At 42.7% G+C, this 12,719-nt stretch overlaps 1 protein-coding gene across 1 annotated transcript; it reads left to right on the plus strand.

Moving 5' to 3' along the window:
- The first annotated feature begins 517 nt into the window (after positions 1 to 517).
- On the plus strand, positions 518 to 7,098 carry MSX2 (msh homeobox 2). The gene is made up of 2 exons (XM_008179532.4): positions 518 to 1,044; positions 5,163 to 7,098. The coding sequence occupies exons 1-2, from the start codon at positions 693 to 695 to the stop codon at positions 5,585 to 5,587; spliced, it is 777 nt and encodes a 258-aa protein (XP_008177754.1). The 5' UTR covers positions 518 to 692; the 3' UTR covers positions 5,588 to 7,098.
- Positions 7,099 to 12,719: the final 5,621 nt, after the last annotated feature.

The raw sequence follows: 12,719 nt of genomic DNA on the forward strand, positions 1-12,719 counted from the left end.
TGTGTGTATTTTGACAAAAGGCTAAATAGCAGAAATTCACAAATAAGGATCGGGAGACAAGGATCGCTAGTGCCCTGATCGAGCCACAGGTAAAAGTGGCGGTGACTGGAGGTATTCAGATGACACATGTTTCCGTGTCGGACAAAAATACCTGGGATGTGATTGGAAGTGGGTAACAGTTATGCCACAAGTTAGAGAAAGGGAGTGTTTAAAATGGGGGGGGGGGAGAGGGGGTTTAAAAGAGAAAAATCTGGAATCTTAGAATCCTCTTCATTTAACCTGCCTTAATTACCTTACTGACTTTTCCTGCTTTGGCATGATTATAGCCCTGGAAGGCTCCTTAATAACACAGTCCGTTTGCTGCTCATGTCATTAACTCCTAATTTATTTTTTAAAAGGGGGGGAAGCCTCTCAGAACCAATCACAAGAGTGTCACCTTCACGTCATCCTCCAGGGCTGCTCTGATTGGCTCGGCTGGGTTGACTCAACTTCCCAAAGGAGGAAACAACAACTGAGCACCCAAAAAAAAGAAGCAGGAGGGGGTGGAAATTGCTGAGTGGCTGGAGCTGGCGGGTCCCTGAGCAGTGAGTAGTAGGAGCCGCACGGAGTCGGAGGGATACAGGAACAGAGCTGTGTGTGTGTGTGTGTGTGTGCCAGGCGCAGTGCACAGGGATCTGTGGGGGTGCGCAGCGATGTCTTCTCCTTCCAAGACGAAGGAGGTTTTCTCCTCGGATGAAGAGGGCCCAGCAGCTGGTGCCGAGGATCATCACAAAATCAAAGTCTCCAGTTTGCCTTTCAGCGTGGAGGCGCTCATGTCCGACAAAAAGCCCTCCAAAGAGGTGCCCCTCACCCCCGGCGGGGGAGGCATGGAAGGAGCTGGCCTGGGCACCTCCAGGAACCTGCTGCTGCCAGGGCACGGCTCCAGGGAAGCTCACAGCCCCGGGGGGCTTACAAAAACCTTAGAAACCTCGTCGGTCAAATCGGAGAATTCCGAAGACGGCAGCTCCTGGATTCAAGAGGCCGGGAGATATTCCCCTCCACCAAGTGAGTGCTGCCCGGAGCTGGGGCTCTGACACTAGCGGGGCTAAATAGGACAGATGGGGGTTGTCTAAGTAAGAAATGCGGCGTCTGGGGGCTGAGTCGTGCGCGTGGGAGAAGGGTCTGTATTGGGGCATGAAACCAGCTCTGTGACCGCGTAGCTTCCAGGGAGGGCGCTGACTCTGCCTTTGGGAACTAACTGGCCGCTATTTCCTGATTTAATCTATTCCTTCACGTCCAAGAACGAGTCTTTGAGCGGTAGATTTGGATGGAGGGTGGCTGGCTAGACGCTTTTTGGCCTGAATAAGTGAAGATCCGGAGCCCCGCAGCAATTTCCCAGATACCGCATTTGTCAGTAGAGATTTTCAAATTAGATCGCAAATTGAACTGGACGGAGCGTGGCTTCCAAGGAGAATTCCAGTGTTGTTATGTATGATACTGGCTCCCTGAGCGCTTCTTTTGACACTGCGCATGAATGAACCCATCCGAGGTGGCTCCGCTAAGTGCCCTAAAGTGTGTGAAACGGGGGAGAACACTGTCATGTCTTCGGGATCCGCTCCCCAGCCTCCTTAGAGGTGTTCCTCCCCCTCCCCCAGTGACACACGATCCACAGGCTAGTAATGCACGCAAAGCCATGCTTCAGAGCGAATTCCATCTGTAGCTATACAACGGTGTGTGGACACTTGGCATTTCGCCCTTGAACTTCGCAGCTAGCCCGCTTAGATCACATCGCGCCTTTCTAGAGTTAGTGTTTTGGGCCCTTTTAAATTCAGGAATATAGATGACCTAGTATGACAAAAAATATATTTTAAATGGCCATGCAGCTCCATACTTTCCCACATAGAGAGTAGCCAATGGCGTTACGCACCTGTAATAATAGATCGATCAATACACCTCGAGCTTGTGTTGAAAATTAAAATGGGCTGCTTTGCTTTGATCTAATAACAGCTTCACCAACCGATATGATCTGCTTAGTCTAACTATCTTCGAGGAGTTCGGTTTATAATCTAGTATCACGAAAAGAAAGTTTCAGCAAGGCTATAGCTTTAACTTTTCCAGTACCTGTGTATTTTCCTTGACTTTCAGAGCTTCAATTTTCTTTGATCCCCTAAATTAATCTGATGTCTGGGACGTTCTGAAGAGATTGTGTGACAACAGACAGAACAGTGTAAAAGGGGGGGGGACTAATACTCCTGCGTCATTCTTGTGTAGAAAAAGTCTCCCAATCTCTATGTACCCCAGGTTTGCTAGGGAAGGGTATGAAAATACCTTAAACAAAACCCCTAGAAACGCTTTTTGTGTGTGTGTTGCTCTTTCTATATTTTACTAGTTATAGCATACAGATTCTAACAAATTATGACCTGGAAATAGACAAGGCCTAACGTTTTTAACCTAGACACCACTCCACATATCTTTTTTCCACGATCATAGATTCAGTGAGCTCCCAGCTTTTTTCTCGCTCTATTAGAAATTGCCAACGATTCAGAGGTCACAATATTCTATAACTTTAACATGTCACAGAAAATACATACTGGGATTTAGAAGTATTTTTGGCTCTTCACGGAATTCACTATTTCGGAGGAAAATTTGCCTGCACGGCGGTCCTAGGTTTTGATAAAATAAGGCTTGATGAAAATTGGAGACTTCTACCCTTATTAGAGAGGGTTCCCTTCCTCTCCAGCCTCCATTATCCCTGTCAAATAACTATTGACTCCCGACACTAGATGAGTCTTAGGGGGTTGTCTGTAGGTCAGTGACTTTGTCTGGGTTCTTACAAGAGATGATATAGATCATCTCCCTGCACACTCTTGGCATTTTAAATAGGTTATTTGAAAAGTTATGTTTGGTTGAGGGAGTGATCAGTGGGACCAGAGAGGAGTAGCTTAAACTACATGGTTGGTTTATTTGACACAGGTAGTATTACCCAGTCAGGTGATGACTGTGTCAAGGATTTGCCAGAAAAATATAGTGAAAAGCACAAGATACCTTTAAAATAAGCTATTGCACCAAATACCGTAGACTGTCCACAGTAAAGACGGTGAAATGTGTTCTAGTGCTCTGTTTATTATCACCGCTACACTCAGGTGACTTATTTGAAAGGATGCCGAAATGGTGAAAGATACATAGGTTAAAGTTTGCAGATATTTGGCAGTAAACCTTTGACTGGGATTTTATTAAAAAATAAGTACTTATATGAGGTCACAAGTCTCTCCCCCCTCCCGCCCCCACTACACACACACATACACATGTCGCAGAAATCTTGACGTGTTGGGACAGTTCCTGATGCCATTTGAAGATTTGTTTTTGATTTCAATGGAATAAAACTATCTCGTTTTCTGTGATTGCAATTTCGAGATAAATCCTTCATCTACCCTCCTAGTCTTCACATGTTTTGTAAGGAGGGAAAAGGCATAAGTATGAAGCCCCTTGTCTAACCATGCCTTTGGAGATCTTTCCTAAGAAGCATATTCATAGGAGCATCTAATCATAATTTCATTTTAAAATGAGCCCTAATGGAGTGTATTAAGTGTAGCAATTCCATGTTGACTGTGTTGTTTTAGGAAGTTATGGGACTGCACGAAATACCCACACTGGCTGCATAGTTATGGAAATGCCCCCAATGTATTAACCACAAGTTGTTTTGCATTAGAAAATACTCCGCTCTTCAGTAGACAGAATAGGGATTAAGAATTTAAGGTTTACTTTTATTTTGGACAATCCTTTCCTTCCTCTACTTTTTCGTTTGGGGGGTTGTTTTGCAACACACGCATTTCAAACTCATTGCCCAGTCTATTTTAAAATTCAAAACGCCCTTTGAAAAAAATTGCAAGAGGCAAAGGAAAAATATATTAACACACAGAGTGCACAAACACTGACAAGTGTGTATGAAATAGGGCCAAAACTGTGTCTAAAATGCACCAGCCGTTTAGGGCAGGTTATCATTTTCGAAATCGCACTGAAGAACGAGCTGCCTGTTAAATACTTCGATTTAAAGCCAATTAAGCGTCCCGGGTTTTCAAGTTGCTCACATTTTAGTCATTCTTTTCAACCCAAAAGGTTACTACTGAAATGCAAAGTGTTCTAAGAAAAATCAGTGATCCTCCTTAACATAACAATGTAAATGATGTGGCCCGGATTACAATGGAACACGATAGGTAACACATTCCACATCTTGCATTGGCCAGAGATGCTGCAGTTATACGGGGTTTTTAATTGGCCTATGTCATAAAAGCTACATGTCGCCTTCTTTCCTTCCTGTGCTTTTCTTTCATTGTTTGTTGGGTTGGGGAAGGGTGGAAGAGTGAGAGGGGCTGTGAATTATCTAAAAGAAAAAGTAATAAAACTGCCCGATTTCTCCCCCTCCCTCCATTTCAGTGGAAACAGGTAGAGGTGTCAGCTAGGGTGACCAGATATCAAGTGTGAAAAATCAGGACAGGGGGTGGGGGGCAATAGGAGCCTATATAAGAAAAAGCCCCAAATATCAGGACTGTCCCTATAAAATTGGGACACCTGGTCACCCAGCAAACACAAAGAATATTATCAGATCCCATTCTATAGCTCTCAGGCAAAACGCCTACTAGGACTGCAGGATTTGGCCTAAAATGTTATTCCCAATGGAAAAATCCCTGAAGAGTGGTGGTGATGATGGATTTATTTCTGTCCCTTGCTAGACGTTTTACTTCTGGGAACTTATTTCTTTTATAACGCATTACACTTTGTTGTACACAGAGAGTCCTAGGAATTCTTGCTCACCGAAGCTATTAAGACATTTGCGCTGTACTCTGCATTTATGTGGTCTGACCCCGTGATGTCCTCACATGTCGTTTCCTTTTTGTTGATTTTGTCACTTAAAGGCTTATGGGGAAAGAGGATTCTCTATCTGCCTTGTGTAAAATGGGGCTGGGATTTCTCTATCAAACAGCCCACAACCCAGACAGCAATGAATTCAAGCACTGCTTATAAGTCATGTTCTTAGTACTTCATATTTGGGGGTTATCTCCAGGAGGGTGTGAATGAAACAAATCCCAAACATACTCACTCTCAAGCTTCGTTTTCTTCCCCCCTTTTTTGTTCTTAAGCATTCCACCTCCTTTTTTTTTAACTGGCCTTTTCTTTCCTTCCAGGACATCTGAGTCCCACCGCATGCACACTGAGGAAGCACAAGACTAATAGGAAGCCCAGAACCCCTTTCACCACTTCCCAGCTGCTGGCTTTGGAGCGCAAATTCCGCCAGAAACAATATCTGTCCATCGCAGAAAGAGCAGAATTCTCCAGCTCTCTCAACCTCACAGAGACCCAGGTCAAAATCTGGTTCCAGAACCGGAGGGCCAAGGCCAAGAGACTGCAGGAGGCCGAGTTAGAGAAGCTAAAAATGGCAGCAAAGCCCATGTTGCCTTCTGGGTTCAGTCTACCTTTCCCCATCAACTCTCCCATCCAGGCGGCCTCACTGTATGGACCATCTTATCCTTTTCACAGACCTGTGCTTCCCATCCCACCTGTAGGACTCTATGCTACTCCTGTCGGATATAGCATGTACCACTTATCTTAAGAAGATCGAAAGGAAAGCAACGGCGATATAGACTTCCTGGCGGATTTTGTCCAATGCGAGAACGCACTAGAAAACCAGTTCTGGTCATTGTTTCTGCCGGCTTCTATGTGCCATATCAAGTGTATCGGAGTTTGCATTAGAAAAGTAAAGCAGCCTGTATGCTACAGGTTGGGAACACAGCCAGGGTCTCCTCTCAGCTTGATCTGAGCAATCAGACTCTGATCTTGAAAGAAAAATATAAAAGCATATACAATTAAACAAATATAGTTCTCTTTATATACTGCACACGGGACAAAGGAAGCGGTAAACCATAAATCCTGTATTTTCAAGGCATAGTTCCCTTATCCCCTTCCTAGGAGGCCCAAGACCTGTTTTAAAGTAGGAGTGGTTCCTTCCTTCAACTAAATCTGAAGCCTTGTCACTTAATATTTAGGAGATTAAAGGTATCATCGAGTTTTGTTTTTAAAACAAACCTTAGAAGGCCGAGAATCACTGTAAATAGGAAGTAGACCCCGGGAGAGTCCGACTGAGGCCAAAGGCAGCAAGTTCCTGCATTTTCAAACGGAGCCACCCTGCACCCAAGCAACAAAGAGCTTTCCCGGACCGCAGGATCGGGCCCCTAAATGAGTAAAGTCTATAATAACTTTACCCACCCCATTATCGGATCATTTTCCCCCCCCCTTTTTTTGTAGAACTCGCTTAAACATTTTTTTCAAAGCATTCTGGGGGAGGGGAGACGCACAGAGAGGGCAATAGGCAAAGAGTTTTGTCTTCATCCCTTCCTACTTTGCGTGTTTAATAATTTCACCTACAGCCAGGTGTATGTATGCTTGGCTCTATGATGCTATTTGAAGGGAGCGGGGTGGAAGCATACTATAGAGATATGGAGAAAGGAGGTGGGCTATTTCCCCCCCCCCCCCCAGAGTAGTGTGTGTGCAAGGACTCTCAAACCATAACGCAGAGTTGTTTTTTTATTTGCAATAATTTGTGCTTTAAAAAAATCACCTTGTAAAGAATGCCAATATAGTGAATCATGCTTAAGCATTTCTTGAAAACACCAATAGATCCAGGTACCAAAAAGAAACATATGGGACAACAGGATGTCACTGCTCTGCAAACGGATCTCCTTTCCTGGATTTCACTGGGGGAGTTCTGTTTACAAACCAATGGCACGATATAGCCCAGGCTTTTTCTTATAATCGTTATTGTTTTATTATTATTATTACTAGCGCTAAACTTTGTGGTAAAGTTACTATAGAGGATGCAGATCGCTGAAGGCAGAACTTCTGGATGCATTTTTTTTGAAAGCATGTTGTGAAAAAAAAGAGCCACAAAGTTTTGACCTACTCCAGGATGTGTTGTCTTCCACTGTAGTTCAGTTCCCCCACCCTTCTCCACTCCCATTATATTAAAGTCCCTTTGAAAGGGATGACGTGTACAATTTTATATATTTTATTGAAGATTTATTATTTCTTATCTCTTTCGAATTAAATTAAAAAACAACAACCTTGTTTAATTGTGTCTGGGTTTGTCGGTGTTCGCAGTTATTTCAAGATAACTTTTTCGCTCTGGTTGTCTGTCCTGGGTCATGATCAAAGAAGTAATCAGAACTCCTCTTTAGGTTGCCTTTATTATTCGTTTTCCCCACCCCCCACCCCATAAATCTTAAAGTGAAAAAAGGCCAGATATGCGGCACAGAGTTGAAATTGAGAGCCAAAAATTCACAATCGAAAGCCTAACCTGTGAGTTGTTCTTGTTTTTGATAACTCTTCCTAGGCGCTTCTGCTCTTTACACGATATTTTATGTAATAGTTAGATCATTTTGGTTATCGCTTGGTCCCGATGCCCCTCACGCTGGCATCTCTGTTCAATCCTGACTCCAGTAGAGTTCCCAATGATGTACACCCAGGGGGAGATGAGAATCAACCCAGTAAATTCTCCCCTTGTAGTCAGTGACAGGGAAGGATTGAAGGTTGTGGATCTAAAAGATACACACACCAGGGTTGAAATAGTCTAGTACACATTTTAATGCATTTACCCCCATCTACATTGAAATGATCACCCGTTAGTAAGGAGAGCATCCAACTCTCACTCCATCGGAACAGGTAGTGTGTCTGACCCTTAGTTCCTGAAACTGACTAGTTAGCGCCGCTGTCATGGAGATTAATATCTACCCTATGTCTTTCTTAAGATAATTTTATATACACTGTACAATTTTATATTAAATAGCCGTGATAGTTTGGATGGCCTGTCCTCCACAGTGATGCATTTTGTCCTGGGATTTGTTCTTTTCCTTGGCTAGGGAACGATCCTGTATTCGCGATAGGTAAAATATATATATAGAGAGAGAGAGAAAGAAAGAAAACTAGAATCCTAAGCAATATATTTCCTTTTCTACTTAAAAACAAAAGGACAGGGAAATGCCCATTACCTAGCAATGCCTGTTTAAAATTTAAAAAATGTAGACAGTTGGGTTTCTCCGTTGGTCCCGGCCTGAGAGCCCTTCCCCACCTTTGGGGAAATTAACTATTTACGTTGAGGCATACCCGCCCATCATTTTGTAAGCAGGACTCGCCCTAGTTTCCATTGCAGGGAGAATTCATGTTGAATATGGACGGGACAATAGAGCCCCAAATGTTGTAAACAACCTTCTTAGTGGCTCTTGGTTCCCTTGCGAATTCAGTGTATTTAGGACCCGATCCAGTGGGAGGTGAGGGAGCGCAGCCCTTTTTAGGATGTGGCCTTGAATGTGACAAAAATCAGGCACAGGACCTAGGCTGCAAAACGAAGGGTACAAAGTTCTAAAATGCCTACGTGCCTAAATGATGTCACCGAAACCAAGTTACAATACTAAGTCCTGATGGTGGAATCAGGACCCCGCGCTCTAACTAGCGGAAGTTTTACCTGAATAAGGGTTTCAGGAGCAGGGATCTGATCTATATAGCTCAGTGGAACGACTCGCATTGAATTCAGTAGATTTTGGATCAAACCCCAAGGCCTTAGCCTCCCTCCTACCTCCCCTCCAAATGCAAGGAATAAAGCTGGAGGAATACAATCTCCAATGCAGACTTTTCAAATTAGCATTTACTGCCACATAAAAACTTGAGACAACCACTTCTCTCTCTCTCTCTTCCCTCTAACTGCAGGAGCCTCCCCGCGCCCGCAGCCCCCAAATGTTCCTGAATGTTTTTTTTTTAACTGGGCTGGAAATAAAGCAGCAGTATTTTGAACCTTCAGCATAAATCATCTGTGTCAGGGATTATGTCTAAATCGTTTCACTGGAAACTCTTTGAGCACCGGAGCTTTGTGTGTGTTACGAGAGATCCTTAAAAGGGCTACAGATTTATGGCAGAACACAAGGGTGTTGAAGGAAAAGCCTCCAAAACATGGGTGCAACCTTATTATGACAAAGCCAAGACGGCCTGTGACACTTCCTAAGAGCGAGCTGTAGACTGGCCAATTCACCCTGCGCCCAATTTTAACGTGTTCAAATTAAAGCCTTCAGAAAGGCCAACATCATTGAGTATTCTATTTATTAGAGGGAGGTGTCAAGCTTTGCTCATCACCGGCCTAATGGGAGCTGCCCTGCGGGCAGATCTGTAACCGAATCAATTACAAGACGCGATGCAGCTCCCCCCGCCCCTTTCGCAAGAGGTGTGTCTCTAATGAGTTACTCTAATGCAAAGTTAAATTGCTCTCGAAGTATGTTCTGACACAAAGCAGGTGCGATGAGTAGAAACGAGCGAGCTGGCAACTGTTCCGGTTACTTTTTTGTTAAGTGAACGATAATTGGAACAATAAATAACAAACATAAAAATGCTACTTTATAAATTATTCCGATCCTTGAAATTCCAACTTGCTGAACGGAGAGGCAGGCCGGCGAAGCACCGGAACCCGGCTGGGTCTTTAATTCACCATTGGATTTGTTGACATAAACGGTTATAGGGAAAGGGGTTTCTGACACGGAATTCATTACCCAAGCCATAGGCACGTTGAGTCTGTATTTCATGTTGTCACATTTCCTTGTCAAGCCCTGGAATTTCCCTGGCTTGCCTGCATTTTATTAGGGGGAAAGTTAAGTTACTACCGGGCGTCTATTAGTCCACGTGTCACAGGCCAACAGTTTTTTTTCAAGCGTCCGCTTTGTCGCTAGTCCTATCCCGCCAGCCCTTACACTCGCGAGTAAACGTTGCACAAGCGAATAAACCCGGGATTATGGGATCGGGCCCCAAATTATTTGAAAGTTCAATAGGCAAACAGCTCAGAACTCGGGGGATGGTGAGAGAGAACCAGATCCTGCCTTGAGAGCCAGTCAGGACGTCAGGATCGGGCCCCAAACAGGAGAAGAGAAATAACACACTAGCTAAGTAATTACATTGGAAACAAGGGGCCCGATTCCGATCTGAATTACAGCACTACACAGCCATTCAAATGAAAAGAGGGTTTTTTTCGGGCTGACAGGGTGGTACGGTACTCAGAACAAAATCTGACAGACCCTCTCCTTGGCTTCTGACTCCCAAGCCATTGTGCCTTATTTAAAGAGGAGGCGTTTAGGGATTACACTACGGGTTATAAAGCATATGTTCCCTTTAGCTTAAACTAGTTAATATTTGCAGAATTGGCCACCTGCTCTGTGACGACAAAGAGGTGGGGGGGGGAGGGAGTCACCGATGATTTTCATTTAAGGAAAGTAAAGGCGTGGGCTGTTTTCAGGATAAAATGACAGCTATTATAGAAAGAATTTCAGGATCACCAAACAAATCAAGTTAGACTCCATTAGGCCAACATTTCTGTCCTGCAGAGACAAGAAAGGACTGAATGTATATATCTTGCCATCATACTGCACGTCTGGATCATGCGTTTTATAGTATACATACACATATCCCTGGTATATACACACATATACGTATAATATATATATATGGAGAGCGATAATGTGTATTTGTCCCAATGATTGCATTTCTGAACCACGTATGCGCGCTCTCTCGATATACAGACATTTTAATTTTCAGAATAAATGCTATATAGCTGCTGGGAATTTTATATGTTTGCATTAGAATTCTGGATCCTATATACACGCACAAACACACACAAAGCAAGCATTGTGCAGAAATGGAAACACAATGACAAATGAAAAAAAATACACTCGAGAAAGCATAGCCCCTCCGCGAGTCAGAGTAAAGAGGAACCTTGACACGTGAACACTTGCAAAATTTGCTCACAACTCCAAATTCGAGAATAAACTCGCTGTGGTTGTTTTTTGTTTGTTTGTTTGTTTGTTTGTTTTTCCCCTACCGGGGCAGCTCAGCTGTTGTAAGAAGCACTGAACCATCGAGAAAATAAGGTCCCAGCCTCCGAGGGGCCTAATTCTGAGCTCACTTACATTTGGTATAATATCAGGAGTAACTCCTTTGAAATTAATTGAGTTACACGGGGAAATGAGAATCAGGCTTAGTTTTAGAGATTCTTTATGGTAGTAAAGTTATCATTTCTTTCCCTAATCCATCTTGTGTACTCATCTCTGATTTATCCCCCCCCCCCCCGACCTCCAGACTAACATATCCCTTAAAAACTTTCCCCTCAACAGGACAAAATCAACGCGGGATTGTTCCCATCCTGCATGTTATTAAAAACAAACGTAATTATTTAAAGACGCAACTTTATTTTTAAAAAGTAACCCATATAGATAACCCATAGCCATCATCCCCAACGCTTACACTTTGCGTGCAGAAATTCCCACTACAAAAAGTCATGCCTGTGAGTTTTTTTTCTCCCATCATCCCTAGAGCAGATGATGAGTTTTCACTTCATTTATAGGTCAGGGTACCAAAAAATGTCGAATGGAGTGACATTTACAAGTGAAATATACTAAGGTTCTCAAGAAGCCTGCACATCACACATTTGCATTCGGAAATCAAAAGAGTTGGATTACGATATAATTTATGTTCGTTTTCGACGTCAGCACCACAATATAAATACCCACTCTCCCCCCACCTCGATGTGTGTTTCCCACCGTCTTGCATAAGGCATTTGGCTATCAACGTGCTGCAGTTCTCAGCTAGTTGCAGGAAAGGAATAAAAATCTTTCCATCCCTTATATTTCACTCTCTTTAACACCACAGCAATTCTGTCCCTGCTGTTTTAGTGGAAATATCGGTCTATAAAGCTGCAACTGCAACATATTTTTAAAATACTACCATTTTTAAAGGGGGTTGGAATAATTCTGCTTTGCTTGGGCAGGAGAGACTCAAAAATATATGTTCGATTAATGTTTCATAACAATGTTCAAGGAAATTAAAACGTTCTGTGAAGCCTCACTGTAAAGGCTGGTCTTTCTGGCAAGTGTTCTGTATGTATTTTTTAGATGGCTATGTTTTGAGTTGAATAAGCAAGAATCTCGTAAAGAAAAAAAAAAAACATGTTCCTTAAAAATATGTGCTGCCCATTTTATTAAACTGATTATGCCAGAGTTCAATTCAAAGTTTGTTTTAAGTAGAAATATTTTCCCAGACCTGTAATGGATTGCTTGAAAACAGATTTTTTTTTTTTTTTGCTTTTTTTTTTTAATGACTTGTAATGGCCAATCCAATTCAACTGAGCTATCAAGGTGCTGTGTTAAATATCATACTGGTCCTTGAAAACAAAAACAAAAAAGTCATAATGAAAAATAAGCAGTCAGAATAATCTTCCACCGCCAGCCCCTCCCCCCCCCAAAAGGCAATAAAATTAATTTAAGACTGTCAAAACATCAAAGCTGAGAAAAGGAGCTGCTAAAATAATGTCTCTCGATAAGGAAATAATAAAAACACTCAAAAAAGTCTACTCAATAAACTCCACTGGATTTGGGGGTCTGTGCCATATTTTATTTGGTGATGAAAGCACTTTGATGTCACTGTATTCCAAACAATTATTATTATAATTTTAAACAACCTGGTGTTTTCCATTACTAACGGCTTACGCTTTGAAGTTACACCTCATAATTTCTTAAATTAAATAAATCATTTTAAGTTTGCACTGGGAGCCTTTTAATAGCAGAGAAAGGAATATCATTATCTTATTGAGAGGCAATTGCAGCGGCTCCAGTTTGGCTGTAGCTGGGGGCGAAGTGGTGCACTATAACAGACATACTTTA

This window comes from Chrysemys picta, chromosome 8, assembly GCF_011386835.1.
Source record: "Chrysemys picta bellii isolate R12L10 chromosome 8, ASM1138683v2, whole genome shotgun sequence".
Taxonomy (NCBI): Eukaryota; Metazoa; Chordata; order Testudines; family Emydidae; genus Chrysemys; species Chrysemys picta.